Source organism: Cibotium barometz, chromosome 62 (assembly GCF_041138505.1).
Source record: "Cibotium barometz isolate CiBa-2024 chromosome 62, ASM4113850v1, whole genome shotgun sequence".
Lineage (NCBI taxonomy): Eukaryota > Viridiplantae > Streptophyta > Polypodiopsida > Cyatheales > Cibotiaceae > Cibotium > Cibotium barometz.
Window position 1 is genome coordinate 28,643,719 of NC_141107.1, and position 18,103 is coordinate 28,661,821.

At 44.0% G+C, this 18,103-nt stretch overlaps 1 protein-coding gene across 4 annotated transcripts in view; it reads right to left on the reverse strand.

The window, feature by feature from the left end:
• The window catches only part of LOC147604328 (pentatricopeptide repeat-containing protein At4g39530-like), a 45,589-nt gene extending 34,162 nt beyond the window's left edge, over positions 1 to 11,427 (reverse strand). For 3 of the 4 annotated variants that reach the window (XM_086795129.1, XM_086795130.1, XM_086795131.1), the window contains exons 1-2: positions 7,405 to 11,413; positions 7,181 to 7,275 (exon numbers count right to left, since the gene is read on the reverse strand). In XM_086795129.1, the coding sequence (XP_086651255.1) occupies positions 8,081 to 11,248 (3,168 nt within the window). In that variant the 5' untranslated portion in view covers positions 11,249 to 11,413 and the 3' untranslated portion in view covers positions 7,181 to 7,275; positions 7,405 to 8,080. Of the gene's footprint in view, positions 1 to 7,180; positions 7,276 to 7,404 lie in introns of all 4 variants that reach the window. The other variant, XM_086795132.1, reaches the window with a different exon arrangement.
• Positions 11,428 to 18,103: the final 6,676 nt, after the last annotated feature.

Consider the following 18,103-nt stretch of genomic DNA (forward strand, 5'->3'; position numbering starts at 1 on the left):
CAAATCACACGAATCCCGAGGCGCTCTACACAGCCATCATGGGCATACAAACATGGCGCTTTTTTTCACAGCAACCATGGCATAAAAACCACGTGCATCCATGGTGCTTTTTCTTGCACACCCGTCAGCTTTCTCTGTCTCTCTCTTCATCTTGCAATAAACCTACACATGTACGCTGCAGGAAACATAGAAAGAACTCACCCGAAGGTGTCCCGCTCGCATCTTCCTCCCGGAGAGGCTCTGATACCACTGTCAAATCCCGAGATCTCTCCGAGAAGGAAACCTGCAAAACAGCCATGAAAAGCAAGACAAAGCAACGAACCCTAACCCTAGAAGGCAAAGCGGAAGAAACATGTCTGGGTGCAGGCATACTCGCCACCCAACCATGACAGCCGTGAGCGAACCTCACAATCTTGGCCGTCCCCACCGAGCCACGAGGTGGGCACCCAAGAAGGCCAAAAGGTTATCACAAATAATAAGTGTTGGGCACCTTTACATAAGCGTGGACTTTCAAAAGTGTAAGAAAGAAAATACTAAAAGCTTAGAGAAGCTTTTCGGATTAAAGCTTTGGAAAAGGTTCCGAAAAATATAAAAAGGTGGTGTGGGTATTCTTCTACACAAGCATCAGCGACGCTCTCTCTCTCTCTCTCTCTCTCTCTCTCTCTCTCTCAGACCGAGCCTCTGCACTCCAGCGTGCCCAACGCCCTCGACCCCCCGTCAGCCACCACAATCACCTCATCAGCTCCAGATCCAGGACATGCTCCGTTGCCATCGAGCTGCCTTTCCACGTGACATAGCTGAGGGAGACCTCTCAGCCATACTCATCAGCCCCATGCTTGATATTTTGGAGAGTGGTATACCATCTACTCAGAGCTGATCTTGCTCTCATGTTTTTATGTTCTTAGTATTTCATGATGAGTTTCCATGGATAGTTTTGTATCACCCCAGTGAGATAGCTATGTTTATGTTTTCTTTCCGTTTTATTTTCCATTCCATGATGAGATATGCCATGGACATTATTGTATCACTTTGGTCTCATAGGCCCATTGGGTCTTTAGTAGACGCTTAATATATCTTTCTTTCTTTCTCTCTCTCCCTCTCTGTTCGCTATTGCCGCCGTGCCGCCCACTTCGCTTCCGCGTCGCTGGCAGGTTGGCGCTATGCTGGCCCGCCTGCCTGTCTGGTAGGCCGTGTGCTCCCTTTATCCCACCCACCCTTGGCTGGCCCGCCTGCCTGTCTGGTAGGCCGTGTGCTCCCTTTATGCCACCCACCCTTGCTCAGGCCCCCAAGGCAGCAACATAACTCTCTCTCTCTCTCCTCCCTGCCTGTGGGAAGGGCTGCAGAGTAATTTCGAGGAATGGCCCCGAGTCTCCAAGAGAAACTCGAGGCCCTCGAGACAGCAATGAAGGCACTAATCAAGGAGAACAAGAAGACATCCGATTCCAACCTCAATGAGGTGGAGAACAAACTACACCGGCACATCATGGCCCTCGAAGCACGGGTCACGGACCTTGAACAAGAGAACACAGCACTCAAGGAGGAGGTGAGTGCATTGAAAGTGGAACTGGTAGCCGTCAAGAACACCGAGAAGGAAGAAGGGGAGATCAATGACAACACTCTCACGGCCATCAAAGAAGAGATCTCCAAGGAGATCACAAAGGACATGGAGGGAAAACTCGAAGCCAAGCAGTCAGGATGGGTTGAGGTGGTGAAGAAGAACATCCGTAAAGAAGTGAGGGAGGAGACTCAAAGGGAAGAACATCAAATCATTCACACCACCTTGAGGAGGAGAAGATGAGGCATGCCCGCCGCCTCAACATTCGAGTCACAGGTATAGCCGAGACACCCAACTCCACTCCCGAGAAAGATGGACAGCTTCTATGCATGAAGCTAGGCTACAGGGAACAGGACCCTCTCCCCTTCACCAAAGCATGGAGAGTCGGGAAAGACTCAACACGCAAGCGAGCCCTCATCCTACAGTTTGCACGAGAGACGGAGAGGGTCACCTTCATGAGGAAGAGGGTCATATTATGAGGCTTAGAGGGAGCTCCTATTTTCTTGGATGATCTCACGAGGATGCAGCTAGAGCATAGGAGAGCTTGCATGCCACGAGTCTTAACACGCAAGGAGAGAAGGCAAGAAGGCCTTCTATCGAGATGGTCGGGTCATCATTGATGGCCGGCCCATGGATTAGCGGTTTGGGGCCTATGGGACACAGACCAGGCCACTGACAGAGATACACATGGCAGTATGGAACTGTAATGGTTCACTATGGGTGCAGCCTGGACGACTGGAGCATGTTATGGTGGTGGGGAGAGATATCATACTTCTGACAGAGACACATCAAAGCCCAGAGAGAGGGCTACCTCGAGTAGAGGGATTCCAGTGGAAGTCAGCATACAGGAGGACCACACGCCAGGGTACCTCAAGAGGGTCGAGGGGAGTAGCAGTTCTATTCAGACGGGAGGAGAGTGGTAGCACAGGATCCAAAGGCCAGATACATGTGGATCAGCTTACAGCTCTCACAGGACAGGGTTATATACATAGCCCTATGTTACTTTCCTCCATCAGGATCCTCCTATGTCATTACAGAGGACATGCCACAGGAGGAGGAGACAGGAGCCTCGCCATGCACTTGTCTGCCAGAGATTATGCATTATTCTACACTAGGGGAAGTATTTGACTTCAATGCCCACACACAGAGCAAACAGTGTGAGGTGTATGACTATGATGACATGGAGATCCTCCACCCTGTGGATCCAAAGGAGATAGGGGCTAGTCGGGCATCAGAGGACACAGGACCAGACAGAGGACATTATGGGGACCACTTTCTAGAGTTGGGAGCCAGGCATCATCTCGTTATTTATAACAGGATGCTACAGTGGCCGAGATCAGGAGGGCTGACATGCTTCCCACATGGGGGTCATACACGGACCGGAGGCACGGTGGTAGACTACATTATGGAGTCTTTGGAGGCATCACAGCTTGTCACCTCATTCTCCATCCCACCTCGTCCTATTGGGGCAGATCATACATACTTGGCATTTTCACTAGCCGGATCACCAGTATCACCAGCCCCCCACATACCCACGCCACACACTACCATCTACTTCACACATGACATGGCAGACATATACACTGGCAGAGTAGAGGATGGGCTCCTACTCATGGATCCCCTGGCACCTATGGATACCATTACAGCCCAGCTAGCATCACTCCTACACACGGCTGCATTACACAGCTTCCCACATCGTGTCCACTCAGGAGAGCCTGCAAGATCTGGGACTATGCCCCAGAACAGATGGTATGATGACGAGTGCAGAGCCCTATACTCACGGCTCCACATACAGAGAGCCTTGGGAGCCATCACAGAGCAGGAGTCGAGGAGAGAGATGAGGAGACTTACTCGCCGCAAAAGGCAGGGCTTCGCAGAGATACAGGAGCTAGAGATCTTCCATTTCTTCATGAGTAGAGATAGCCCTATCTCATGGCGGCACTTCAGAGAGCCCCGGACACCGACACCCATTGCAGACCCACAGACATGGCACACATATGCAGAGGGCCTATACCACGCCCCACAGCAGCCACCTATACCTCAGCCACAGGAGCCTCGACCTACCACAGCTAGCTTCTTTACCCACTCGATGGTAAAGGAAGCTATCCGTCGCCTACAGCATGGACGGGCCGCCGACCATATGGGCCTACAGGGTGAGCATCTCATATATGCAGTAGATTCTTTGGCTCCTTTTCTTGCACACCTGTTTAACAGGGCACTAGCAGAGGGTTTGCCTGCGGAGTGGACGATGCACACCATTGTGCCAATCCACAAAACACGGGATATGCTCGATCCGAGCAACTACAGAACGGTTATGGTTGGCCACGTATTGGCCAAACTCTATGGTGCAGTGTTGGAGCAAGAGCTTAGCTTATATGCTGAGCGAGCAGGTTTTACGCTCATCAGGACAGGCAGGCTTCAGGAGAGCTTTCTCTACCACTGACCATGTATTCACTTTGAGATGTATGCTTGATCAGGCCAGAGTGAGGAAGAGAAAGCTCTATTGCTGCTTTGTGGATTTCCGCAAGGCATTTGACACAGTACCACGAGAGAGGCTCTTTCAGCGCGCCTACAGTCTCTTGGCATACCAGCAGATATGACATGGGGCATCTATGCATTATATGAGCAGGTTTTTGGGCGAGTCAGATGCCCACCATTGGTGTGAAGCAAGGATGCTCACTTTCCCCCACGCTATTTGGGTTATACATTGATGAGGTGGCTGATTTTATTACACGAGGAGGCGGAGATGGAGTTGATCTAGCAGGTACCTCAATACATATTATGCTTTATGCTGATGATAGTGTATTAGTGTCTGAGTCTCCAGGAGGTCTACAGCAGCATCTACATGCACTCCATGATTTCTGCACACAGAGGGGTCTTACTGTGAACCTTGGGAAAACCAAGGTTATGGTCTTTCATACATCGAGACAGGGCAGGAGTCAGCCGACATTCACTCTCGCAGGACGCCAGGGGGAGGTGGTGACATCATACGTGTACCTAGGGGTTACCTTCTCTGCAGCAGCCACGCGCTTCACCATGGGTTCAGCATCCACAGCTAGATTGACACCGGGATATGCAGCATTGGCTATGCTAAAGAGACACTGACACTAGGCGCATTTTCAGGAGCCCCGGACGAAGGGGTGGCTATTTGACACATTAGTCACACCGGCACTGATGTATGGAGCAGCGGTATGGGTGCCAAGCCTTGCTACCCATTGGTGGACACAGATAGAGACACAAGCCCTCATGATGGCACGCATGATACGCAGCAAACCGTCAGTACCTCATGACATTATCCGAGCAGAGTTTGCTGCCCCTCCTATGATGGTAGAGGCCATATTCCAGACTATATGCCTGCTAGACAGATTCAGAGAGATGCCACAGGACAGATTGTCATACAGAGCTTTTGAGGCATCTAGACAGCTGGCTGAGGCAGGAGACAGAGGATCATGGTATGCACAAGTCACACATTGGTTCTCACAGCATGGCCTAGACATGGATCATCTACCACCATTCCAATATGACAGGGATGCACCACATATCCGTCTCTCTCATAGTGAGAGGAACAGACTATTGAGACAGGACCTATGGCAGCTCTATACACGAGAGACATGGATATCGCCTACACAGCCTCTTCCACCGAAGATGCTATACTACAAAGATCACTTCATGAGTATCACTGATGATGGATTTATAGAGAGGCCTAGATACATGGAGGGCTTTTTACCACACGGCTCCCGAGTGGCTATTGGTCAGCTTAGAGTTTCATCACATCGATTGGAGATCGAGACTGGCAGAGCAGCACGGATCCCCCGAGAGGACAGGGTATGCAGATTGTGCAGAGAGGAGGTGTGGAGAGTGAGGAGCATTATGTATGCAGATGCAGAGCATATACAGTCATCAGAGAGAGATATCCCATTTTATTCAGAGAGCCACATTCCCTACGCCAGATCTTTGAGGCAGCAGACCAGCGCATACTGGGGAGATTCATTCTAGACATTCAACGTCACAGAGAGACATCATTACAGGCTCAGACAACTCCAGAGGGGGAACGACATGCATTTGAGATAAGGAAGGGGGGGCTCCCTCCTCCGCTGGCGGCTCTATCAAGGGAGGCTGCTGGTGCAACCTGCTGCCACCCATACAACTATACAACATGTTTCGCCACCTTCATCATCATCTCTTCCAAAGAAAGATGCTTCTATTAGTTATAAAGAAAACCATCCATACGGCTGAATACAACGCTGCTAAAAGCAGTTCAAATATGCATTTGAGATAAGGAAGGGGGGGCTCCCTCCTCCGCTGGCGGCTCTATCAAGGGAGGCGGAGAAGAAGAAGAAGAAGATATATCAACGTCTTGCAAAAGACCCAACGAGTCTATGAAACAAAAGGTGTACAATGTGTCCATGGAATCTCATCATGGAAAAAAAAGACAACAAAACAAAAAAATTAACACTAATCCCTAGGTAAATGTAGATATGTATGGATCATCATCCTCATCCTCATCATGGAGGATCGCCATCCTCATCATCGTGGATACAAAGTGGGTGTAGAGAATACGGGGCGTAAGTGTTGAGAGGGAGCTATCTATCAATGTGTGGTAGGAGTCCATAAAGGATGTCCAGCATCAGCGAGGGGGTGAGGACGGCCCCTAGATTTACAAGGCCAAGGAGAAGCTAGGACGAGGTAGCAGCTACAGATGCTCGGTAGCAGGCAAGGATCTCATCAATCTGGGACCGCTGAGCCTGGGTGCTTGAGGTCCAAGAGGGTAAAGGCCGTCTTGCTCCCCAAAGTGCGGTGGCACAAGGCAAGGTAACTCCAATAGAGGGGCAAGATGGTGGGCCCCTCCTCGGTACAGTGGTGGCCTCATCTGTCTGAGTGTCCTCCTGTGAGCGGCAGAAATTGGTAATGGTAGACTGAGATGGGTGCCGGGGCAAGGATCTCTGAATAGTAACTTTCTGCGTCGTCGGATCTCCCAACAGGAAGAGTCCAAGACGATGCTGATCTTGATACTCCATAACCCAAGATAATGGCCCAAACCCTTCTCTGAATAGGCAGTGGAATCATAATGCTCCTCTAGTTTTCTTATACAAGATCCTATATCTTCAATAAGGCAGTCAAATATGGTCCGCTGTTTCAAGACAGCTAAGATTGTATCCCCTTTTCTATCCTGTTTTTCCTTTCTGATCCAAGAATAGTTGTTGCTGATGATTGTTTTATTCACTGAAATTGTTTTCACCGTCTGCTGGAATCCATTTCCTCACCTTAAACATGACTCATGCTAGTATTTCTCTCATCCAGACCACCATCACCCTTACCTTCTACCACTGTTAGCATGCATTTTTTCTTGTTATCAAAGTTGGGCACAAGTTTGCCAGGTGTTTCCAAAACGCCTCGTAAAAAACATGTTTCCAAAATGCTTCGCATGTTTCATTATTTTCTGAAACATTATAAAACGTTTCATACAGTAAATGGGGGTAAAAATGCATGAAAACAAATGCAATTCTTGAGCATGCCAACATTTAAATGGGTACAAAAGTGCTGCAAACACACTGAATTTATAGCAAAAGACCAGACTGCAGCAGAGAAAAAAACTGACATTAAAAACTTTCAGAAACTAATTACCTGCAAAATCAGCCTCGTACCTCGGATTTTGATGAAGAAGAACATGGACATCTGTACAGAAGCATGCCGACAGGGCCGAAGGGAGAGTGCAGGCACTGCGTGCACAGAGGTACGGATGTGGTGCATTAGGAAACGGACCAATCAGGGCCCTAATTTTTAATCACCACAAAAAATGTGCCAAAAAAAGGGTTTTGTATGTAAGAAATGTTTCATGTGTTTTGTACCGTGTCATAATGTGCGAAGCGTGTTTCGATGCAAAACTGGTCACGGCTGGAGTAGCCTCATCTCCTTTACTAGTTACTCTGAGACCTGGTGTTTCTTTCAGTGAGACTGCCCTTGACTTTCTCTGCTCATCTTGATTTTTTTGCCTTGGCAACCATCAGTGAAAAAGCCTCGAGGTGTGCACATATGCGCCAGCCCAACCCCGAAGAGAAAAATACTTAGACCCAAGATACCCTTCAGCCAAAGCTCTCGTCACCTTATTCTCTTCTCTCTTCCTTCCTAGTGCCATGACACTCTTACCTTTGAGAATGGCCAAACCATGAAATGGAGAAGGCTCCATGTTTCCCTACTGGTTAGAGACAGCAAGCAAAGACACTTATGCTTAGAGGCTTGGCGGGACTTAAAACAACTCCTCTGCCCCCTTCAAATCCTTGACAAGGCCCAGAAGGCCCAGCAACGACCAGACTACAATTCCTTGTCCTCAACTAAGAGCTTTGGCATGAAGTCATCTTCTTTGTCCTCATTAGACAGCTTTACTACAAATACCAAATCTGGCATGTAACCTTCCTCATTTCTTGCCCTCCCTCACTCTTCTTGACTTGCATGAAATGTGAACACAATCTAGGTACCCTTGCACATCCGGCCAGTCCTTTAAAGTGCACATTTCCTTTTCCTCAGCTAATAGCTTTGACATGAGAGACCTTCCTTTTCTCCCCAATACAACTCTACTACAAACTCCAAATGTGGTACATAACCTTCCTCATTAACTTGCCCCCTTAATCTTCTTAACTTGCCTGAAATGTAGTAACTATCTAGGTGGGTTTTGTCTCCCACAACAAAATCATGCAATTTTAAACCAGCCTCGATACAGGCCTTTCCAGGTGTTTTCCAAGCATACGAACAGTGTTTCAAATCTTGGATTTCTTCAAAACTACCTTGCATGTGAGTATCGGCATAGATGTTTGACATGAGGGCATACCCAGATGCATTGCTTGGATCCAGCCGGGCAACTTCATTGAAGCAACGTCTTCCTACCTCTGTGTTGCCATATGCTTTGCAAGCAGTAAGCAAAGAGATCCATGCAGGGAGACTTGGGAGGCTTGGCACTGTTTGAAGAAGTTCCTCTGCCTCATTCAATCGCCCCGCACGACCAAGAAGGTCAACCAAGCTGTTGAAGTGCTCAATAGTCGGTGCTGTATCATAATCTACAATCATGGACCTGAAGTGATTATAGCCTTCATTCGCAAGACCGGCATGACTGCAGGCTGCAAGAATACTTAGATGTATAGGAGGATCTGGCTTCAGACCTTGTCGCTTCATGTCCTGGAGACATTGCCTGGCGAGGCTAAACATGCCACGTTGAGCATATCCTCCGATTATGACACCCCATGACACAACATTTCGACTGGGAAAATTATCAAACACACGCCGTGCCTCTATTAGATTTCCACATTTGGCATACATGTCAACAAGCGTGTTGCCAATAGACAAATTCAATCCATGTTTACTCTTGATAATCCGGTCGTGTATGTGTCTGCCTTGCTCTATTGATGCTATGCTGCTACAAGCTTTCAAAATGCACAAAAATGTTACCTCATCCGGCTTAAAACCATTCCATTGCATGTCTTCAAAAAGTTTTAAAGCTGCAGAAGCCTGGCCATGCAACGTATATCCTGAAATCATGGCATTCCAAGACACCACATCTCGTTTTGGCATGTGATCAAACAGTTCGCGAGCCTTCTCTATGCTGCCACACTTGGCATACATGTCCACGAGAGAATTCCCCACCAACACATCTGAATTGACCCCACTTTCTATTGCAAAATCATGCAGTAGTTTGCCCTGTTCTACTGCTCCTATGCTGCTACATGCTTTCAAAACAGATGCAATCGTAACGTTATCTGGTTTTATACCCTCTTGCTGCATCCTCTTGAAAAGATGAAGTGCTGCATGATTCTTCCCATTGTGCACATATCCACCAATCATTGCACCCCATGACACCAAGTCTGGATTTGACAGATTGTTAAACACTTCACGTGCCAATTCTAAATTCCCACATTTGGCATACGTGTCAATAAGGGTGTTATTGATAGCCATCTCTGATGCAAGGGCATTATTTATGAGCTGGCCATGTATCAGTTTAGCATAATTAAGGTCGCCAATAATGCCACATGCCTTCAAGATGCCTAGAAATGTAACATTTGTGGGTTTTATGCCCCCCTCCTGCATTTCTTCAAAAAGTTCTAACACGGGGTAGCCTTGACCATCTTGGACGTATGCTGTGATGATAGAATTCCATGACACCACATTGCGATTTGGTAAGGCATCAAATAATTTCCGTGCCGCCTTTATATTCCCACACTTTGCATACATATCAATCAGAGTGTTCCCAAGAATCACGTCTGATTCAGACTCTCTAGAACACTTGTCGTGAATCAGTTTGCCTTGTCCAAAGGCTCCTATACTGCTACAAGCTTTCAGAACACAGGAGTAAGTGACTTCATCTGGTGATACCCCTTGCTGTTGCATTTCTTTGAAAAGCTCAAGAGCAGGAAGGCCCTGCCCATGCTGGGCATATCCTGCAATCATGGTTGCCCACGAAACCACGTCTCTATTCAGTAACCCATCAAACACTTTGCGGGCCTCCTCCAGACTCCCAGATTTAGCATACATGTAGAAAAGATTGTTCCCAACAAACACATCTGATTCAAGGCCATTTTTTATCACCTGCTCATGAAGCATATTGCCATGCCCTAAGGCTTGTATGCTGCCACAGGCTTTCAAAAGACAAGCAAGAATGACTTTATCCGGTTTAACACCCTCCTGTTGCATTTTTCCAAACAGCGAAAGAGCTGTAAGACCATGACCATGCTGTGTATATCCGGCAATCATTGCACCCCATGATACCACATTCCGATTAGGCAGGTTGTTGAAAACCTTGTGTGCTTCCTCCATGCTCCCACATTTGGCATACATATCAATTAGGGTGCTCCCAATCGCTACATCTGTTCCAAGTCCACTGTTTGAAATCTGATCATGTACAGCTTTGCCCTGATCTAAGGAACCCATAATACCACACGCTTTCAATGCATGGAGGTATGTGACTCTGTCTGGCTCAATGCCCTCTAACAGCATTTTCTTAAAAAATTCAAGAGCTGAAACACCATTACCATGCTGCACATATGCACCGATCATAGAATTCCATGTCACCTTGTCTCGGGATGGCATTCTATCAAACACTTCACACGCCATCTCAAGATTGCCACACTTGGCATACATGTCCACTAGGGTGCTACCCATGATCACATCCAATGCAAGTCCACTTTCAAGAATTTGGTTGTGCATCAACTCACCCTGTGCTAAATCTTTGTTGCTACTACATGCCTTCAAGATGCTCATGAAAATGAACTTATCTGGCTTTGTGCCTTCACATACCATCTTGTCATAGATCTCAAAAGCCCTCTCATGTTCTCCTAGAGTGGCATGTGCTGCAATGATTGCTTGCCAAGTGTACACACTTGGTTCAGCCACCATTCCAAAAACTAGGTTTGCCTCGTGCAAGCTCCCGCAAGCGCTGAACAAGCGGATTAGGTGGTCACCTAAAACAGGCACAGATTGTAGTTGGCTTTTAACCATGAGGGCATGCACTCGCCTGGTCATTGAAAGGTCTTTCCTTTTGGCGCATCCCTGCAGAAGGCGAAGAGCATTGTCTTTGGATATGGCCATCCCTTGCTGGCACATACCATTGATGAAGTGGAACGCCTCATCGATTTGCCCAGTCCTACACAGTTTGGTTATGGATGCCATGGAGCTCAAGCTTACACCACCATCCACCATCCTGAACATTCAAAAACCATGGCGGCTTATTAGGGTTTCTTTGTGCATTGCTGCCATGCTATGGTCAGTCTAGGCATTGTAGATGGACTGAAGTGCATCGTTAAGGCAGGCAGCGTAGGGCTGCTCAGCACAAAAATAGTTGCAAAAATTGAATCATGGTCTCTTTTTGCATTTATGTTCTCGCTTTTAGAAGGTTGGCCAAAGGTCCAAATATTTTTAAGCACATCATAGCCCCCATCTCAACTTGTTTAAAGTCTTCAAGATTGAATCTCTTGTTTTGGGAAAGTGGTTTATTCCATCGGCACATGTTTACAGTCTTCAAGATTGAATCTCTTCAACAATGCATCTATGTATTTCTTCTGTAGCATAACAATGCCGTCATTACGCTACCAAAACTCAATGCCCAAATAATAATGCAATAGTCCAAGATTTGACATCTCAACAGACTTCTCTAAATCAACTATAAAAACTAAAATATGATCATCATTAGGGTAGCATGTCATCAATGTATAACACAGTGACCAATAAAACATCCTTAGTCCTCTTAATATAGAGGGTTTGCAAAAACCATGTATAACTAAGTATGCATGTATCTTTTCGTACCATGCTCTAGGAGCCTGCTTAAGACCATATAAAGCTTTCTTTAATCTGCATACTTTTGATTACTGTGTTTTCTAAACAAAACCGAGAAGCTGAGATACATAAACCTCCTCATGCAAATCTCCATTTAAGAAAGCAGTTTGATATCCAACTAACATGCATTCTAACCTTTACGTGCTGCTAATGCAATGATACTCCGCATGGTAGCCATACGACAGGTGGGTGCAAAGGTTTCACCATAGTCAATGCCTTTCTCTTGTACATAGCCCTTTATAACAAGCCTAGCTTTATATCGCTCGACACTACCATATGCTCTACGTTTGAGCTTGTAAATCCATTTTATACCAATGGCCTTCTAGCCAAGAGACAAGTCTACCAAATCCCATGTATCATTTTACAGTATCGAATCATTCTCAAATTGCATAGCACTCATCCAATTTTCAAATTTCTTTGCTTCATCAAAGGAGACATATTCCTCTTCATCACATAAGCTGGCAATAAGAGAATAACCTGCATTAACATGAGATATATGATGAGAACCTACACATTTTCTACTAAGCAAAGGTGTGGCCAATTTGTTGTCTTGTAGTATTTGCACCAGCCATTTTGACATAATTTTTTATTCCTCAATTTTCCTTCTTTCCTCCATCAACTGCATCATCCACATTCGTCTCATCAATAAGCTGATCTGTGGGCTGAAAAACATGCTAATTTGTAACCTGTGTGGGTTGATTTTTAGCATTTCTTTGATTTCCCAAATGCTCTATATCAATGTGTCTTGCATTGAACAATGGAAGAAGAGTGTCGAATATGTCTTATGAATATACATTTTGCTGTTTTTTTCACGAAAGCAAGGGATGAATTGCATCTTCCACAAATAGAACATCTCTCGTCACAAGAATCCGCTTGATAGCATGATGATAGAGGCGGTAACCTTTACTTTCCGAGTTGTACCCCACAAAAATACATTTAACAACCTTATCATGAAGCTTGTTTGTGAAGTTGCTCAGGGACAAATGCATAAGTAAGACAACCAAAAATGAGTAGGTGAGCCACAAAGGTGTAAGATCCCTGCCCCCTCCGCGCAATGAATTCGGGGGTACTAGCAGCAGAAGTAGCACTTCTTGCGCAGGGCAGAGCCTCTCACTCGGGGCCTCACCCACGGATATCCGGGGACGAGAGACTAATCCCTCGGTTCTTCCAAAATCGAACCCGAAAAAACTTCCCTTGCCCAGCAGACATAGGCGATTCCTCCAAGATATTTTATTATAACTAGACAAGGTCATCACTAACCAAACTGATCCGACTGGACCCGTAAGTCTCATGGTCAGATCAAGGAAGAGACTTGCACTTGGATCATAGAGTCCAACGCATTTTTAATCATCAAGAGGCACAGCCATTGATTCTTTTCCATAGAACAAGGGTTATCCGGGATTTACTTCAACTATCGTAACTTAACAGAATTGAGTTTCATTTTAGGGATCCATCAGTCCAGCCTAACCCTATCCAATCCCATGGGTTAGCCAACCGCCCAACCACTGTAGTGATAGGATTCATTTAGAAATTTGGTTATGTTTTGCCCTAGGTACCAGGGAAAAGAGTTCCCAAGTCCCCTAGCCCGCACTTCAAGCAAACTTCAAGATAGTCACACCACTTACACACCACCCAATAAGAAATTTCCTGTTTCACAAATTCGGCTATCTTTAAAACAATCTTTTAATGAAACCATAGTATCACTCATCATAATCCTCCAAAATATCTAGCTTGAATTCTAATTTCCAATCATTCCTTCATCGGTGTACCTATGGCATCATTGGCACCAGAACGCTCACCACCTGCTCACTCTTAGGGGCCTTTTCGATAGTTCCTAGCTCATAGTACGCGGAAATATAATCAAGTATTACATTCATTTCTTCCCCAGCGTACCTATGGTATCATTGGTAACCAGAACACTCACCACATGTGGCCTTTTCGATAGTTCCTAGCTCATAGTACCTAGAAATATAATCACATAAGAAAGATCTAGATGGACTCTCCATTGAAGATCAGCAAGATCAACCAACAGATCCATATAAAAGAGACATGGACTCCTCCATTGAAGACCAGCAAGGCCAATCAACTAGATCCATGCCCGAGTTCAGAAAACAACTCTAACTCCATGCACCGTATGGTCAGCACCCTCTAGGCTCCTTCGCTCGCAGGTCACCTAGCGCTTCACTCATAGGCCGCTTCCTTGGTCCCTCATCCACCGTACTGGAAGCTCACCATTTAAATCGAACCGAGGCTGGTCGAGACCTTGCTATATGCGAGACATCCTCCATTGACTCTCCGTCAGCTGTTGCAACTTTTTCACTTAGGTCTCCACGACCACATTCACAAGATGGTCAAAATGCTTCCCCAACATTCTTGACATAAAACAGTCATTTAAAAATACCTCATAAATACAGTTTCTAACAAACTCTCATCTTTCCACATTGTTCCACATCATTTCTCGTTATTCCAAATTCTTCTAAATCAATTCACTTTGCTTATTCCTCATCCAGTCATATCTATTCCCATCATCCTTCATCCATTTACATCTCATCACATTCACATCTCATCACATTCACATCCATATCCATTTACATCACATCACATCTCCTCACATTCACATTCACATCCACATCCATTTACATCACATCACATCACATCCACATCCATTTACATCACATCGCATCTCATCCGCATCTCATCACTTCCACTCACATCTCATCACATCTTATCACATCACGTTCACATCTCCTCTTATCACATTCACATCTCATCTAATCACATCGCATCCATTTACATCCCATCACATTCATTTACATTCATTCAGATCCACATCACATCTTATCATCCACTTTTAGTACCGTTTTCTACTTTCTATACTGATATGACTTTTCTAAGTTTCTGCCAATTGCTTGGCCTAGTTAAAGGTGCTTTTTCTCGATGGATATTTTCATATTCTTTCTCAAATTTCTCAAGTGAATTATATTCAATATTCTTCTTTTGAGTAAAAGATTCATGGGATTTACAAAAATCAATTCTACCCATATTTTCCAATAAAATTAATAATGCTCAAAATTCTACTTTTGATAAATACTCATAATTTGAATTATACCAAAAATTCCTCTTTTACCATTTAATTACTTGGATGTCAATTATTATGGGAATTCCTCTTTTTGTATAAAAAGAAATTTACCAAAAATTACTCTTTTATCATAATCGATTAATTATGCATAATTACAAAAAAAATGATTTCTCATGAATATGATGAAAGTCATTCTTTTTGCATAGGATGTCCAATCCTAGAATATGGTAGGAAGTCCTCTTTTAGCATTATGCATTAAAAATTTAACCATAAAACTAAACATAACTATGATTATCCCACTAGATTGATCTAATTTCAACATTCCTCTTTTTCCAATTTGTTAGGATAATCCATTTCTCATTTAGAACGAATAAGAGTAGTTTTCAACTACTCATAAACAATCTAAAAGAATTTACCATTATTTTAATAGCACAAAATCATGAAAATATCATCTTCTTAATCTCTAGCTTATCAAGCCTAGAGTTTAGCTTTGAAGTAAGAGACTATCATTGAGAAGAATCCTTTTCCAAGGGATTTAGCCATAAAGATGGCTATTCTTTTAGAGAGAGAGATTTACTTAAAGAAAGCATTACAATTAAGCATAAAGATTAACTTTCTCTTAATTAAACATTAGGCTTTAAGAAAAAGCTTAATTTGAATTAAAATAATCATTTAGAAAGCTTCTCAAGCTTGAGAGGGATTGAGAAGAAGAAAGTTATTGAGAGGAATTGAGAAGAAGAAAGTTATTGAGAAAATTGAAAAAAACCATAAAATTTGATTTTACCTCCAAGTTTGGCTTGATTCTCTAATTGCAGTGAAGCCCCCAACCAATCAATTGGTCCACCAAGAGGAGAAGAGCAACTCCAAGAGTTGTTGTAGAGAGAGAGAGCTCCAAGCTCCCAAGAGAGAGAAAATTTTAAGGGATAATAGAAAATATGATTATTTTAATATAATAATGGCATGGTATAGCTCCCATATTGTATTACAAATGACTGAGTGTCTATTTATAGGTGAGGGAGGCCACTAACCAAGTCCAACTCGGTTCTAGAATTTTTCAAGTTCAGTTTGACTCAATTTGGACAAGATTTGGCCCAGTTTGGCTCCCTTTTTGATTTGGTTTGATGCAGGAGAGAGAAGAGATAAAAATATCATAATTTTTTTGAATAAAAAACCCTTCCACACATGTGAAAGAGGCGCCTACCTCAAGAGTTTCCCTTTCCTTACCAAGGTGTCAAAAATGCATCATTATTCTAAAATATCTCATTTTTTAACTAATATCTCATAATTTTTAACTAATAAACCTTGTACTCAGTCAACTCTTCATCTTATGTGAGCATTTACTCATTTTTGGATATTTTTTTTATTCTTAAGGATTTATCTCATCCCAATACTTGGATTAATCCAATTGGCCCATTGGAACCTTAATTGGACCATAATTCAAAATTTTTTGAAAATGTAGACCCTTAGGCTAAGGTCCCTTATTACATTTTCAATTAATTCCTAATGCACATTGGAAAGTTCATTTTGAGCTTCTGTTTCACGGGAATCCATTTTAGACACTAGGAGGATTTTTATACCCAAAGATATTTCTATTTTAGATTATCTCTCTCTAGATATTTTCTCTCTCTAGGCCAAAACAGGGTAAGACAAGGTCTTTCTTCTATCTCAGAGAGGGAAATAATTACAAGAACAGAAGGGGAGGTTCTTACACCTTTACACCACAAAAGCTGGAGGGAGGAATCTTACATCCTACCCCACTTAAAAAATGCGAGATGTCCTCATCTCGCAGTTGGAGGATAAACTCTTTCACCTCAAGATCCAACTGATTCTGGGGTTCCTTATAGTCTGGTCAACCCACGCAGAATCCTAGGATGAAGATCCCTTCTACAAGAAGAATATATAGAACTCATTATCAGAGAACAATTCATTCAGAACATATCAGTCATATCCCTAACACAATAATGGTCCATTAGACCGAAAATTCCATCTTAACATTCCCCACGGAAATTTCAGTTATGCGAGTTCTCAATTTGTCATTCCTTAATTAGATCCATTGGATCAAAGGTTAGACATCATCAATCTATTAGCACAATCCACTAATCTCATAGTGATCTGCTGGAAGTTATAATCATCTTCCAGTTACTACCATCATCACTGGGATTCGTCTCATTCATCCTCATTGTGGCTTTGTTCAACTTATCTTCTTTCAACCAGAATCCAGAAATCATCATCTTTCAATCAGAATCCAAATCAATTCATCAATTCTCAACTAGAATTCAAAAATCATATCAACCAACATTCGAATTCATCCTCTGGATAGCATTTTTGCTTATAACTTCAAGGTCTTAGATTTACTCGTATATATTGTCAGTAAAGAGCTACAAATATACCCATGGTATATACGGGTAGTCATGGTCCTTGGAGTTATAAGGTAAATACCATCATATCTAGGCCTCAAGCAAGTCAGGGATTCCATATAATTGCGGTACTTCCATCTGAAGACCCACTTTCCAATTTACGAATCTTCATTCTGAATATCAATTTAAATGAATTTCATCACACCATTACAATCTTTTACACCAGTACTTCATAAATTTTTGACATTTCTTGCTTCTCGATTGTTCCACTTTAGCCAATTAGCTCTGATACCAGCTGTAAAATCCCTGCCCCCTCCGTGCAATGAATTCGGGGGTGCTAGCAGCGTAAGTAGCACTTCTTGCGCAGGGCAGAGCCTCTCACTCGGGGCCTCGCCTCACGGATATCCGAACAAGAGACTAATCCCTCGGTTCTTCCAAAACCAAACCCGAAAAAACTTCCCTCGCCTAGCAGACATAGGCGATTCCTCCAAGATATTTTATTCTAATGTAGACAAGGTCATCACTAACCAAACTCATCCGACTGAACCCGTAAGTCTCATGGTCAGATCAAGGAAGAGACTTGCACTTGGATCATGGAGTCCAACGCTTTTTTCCTCATCAAGAGGCACAGCCGTTGATTCTTTTCCATAGAACAAGGGTTATCCGGGATTTACTTCAACTATCGTAACTTAACAGAATTGAGTTTCATTTTAGGGATCCATCAGTCCAGCCTAACCCCATCCAAATCCCATGGGTTAGCCAACCGCTCAACCACTGTAATGATAGGATCCATTT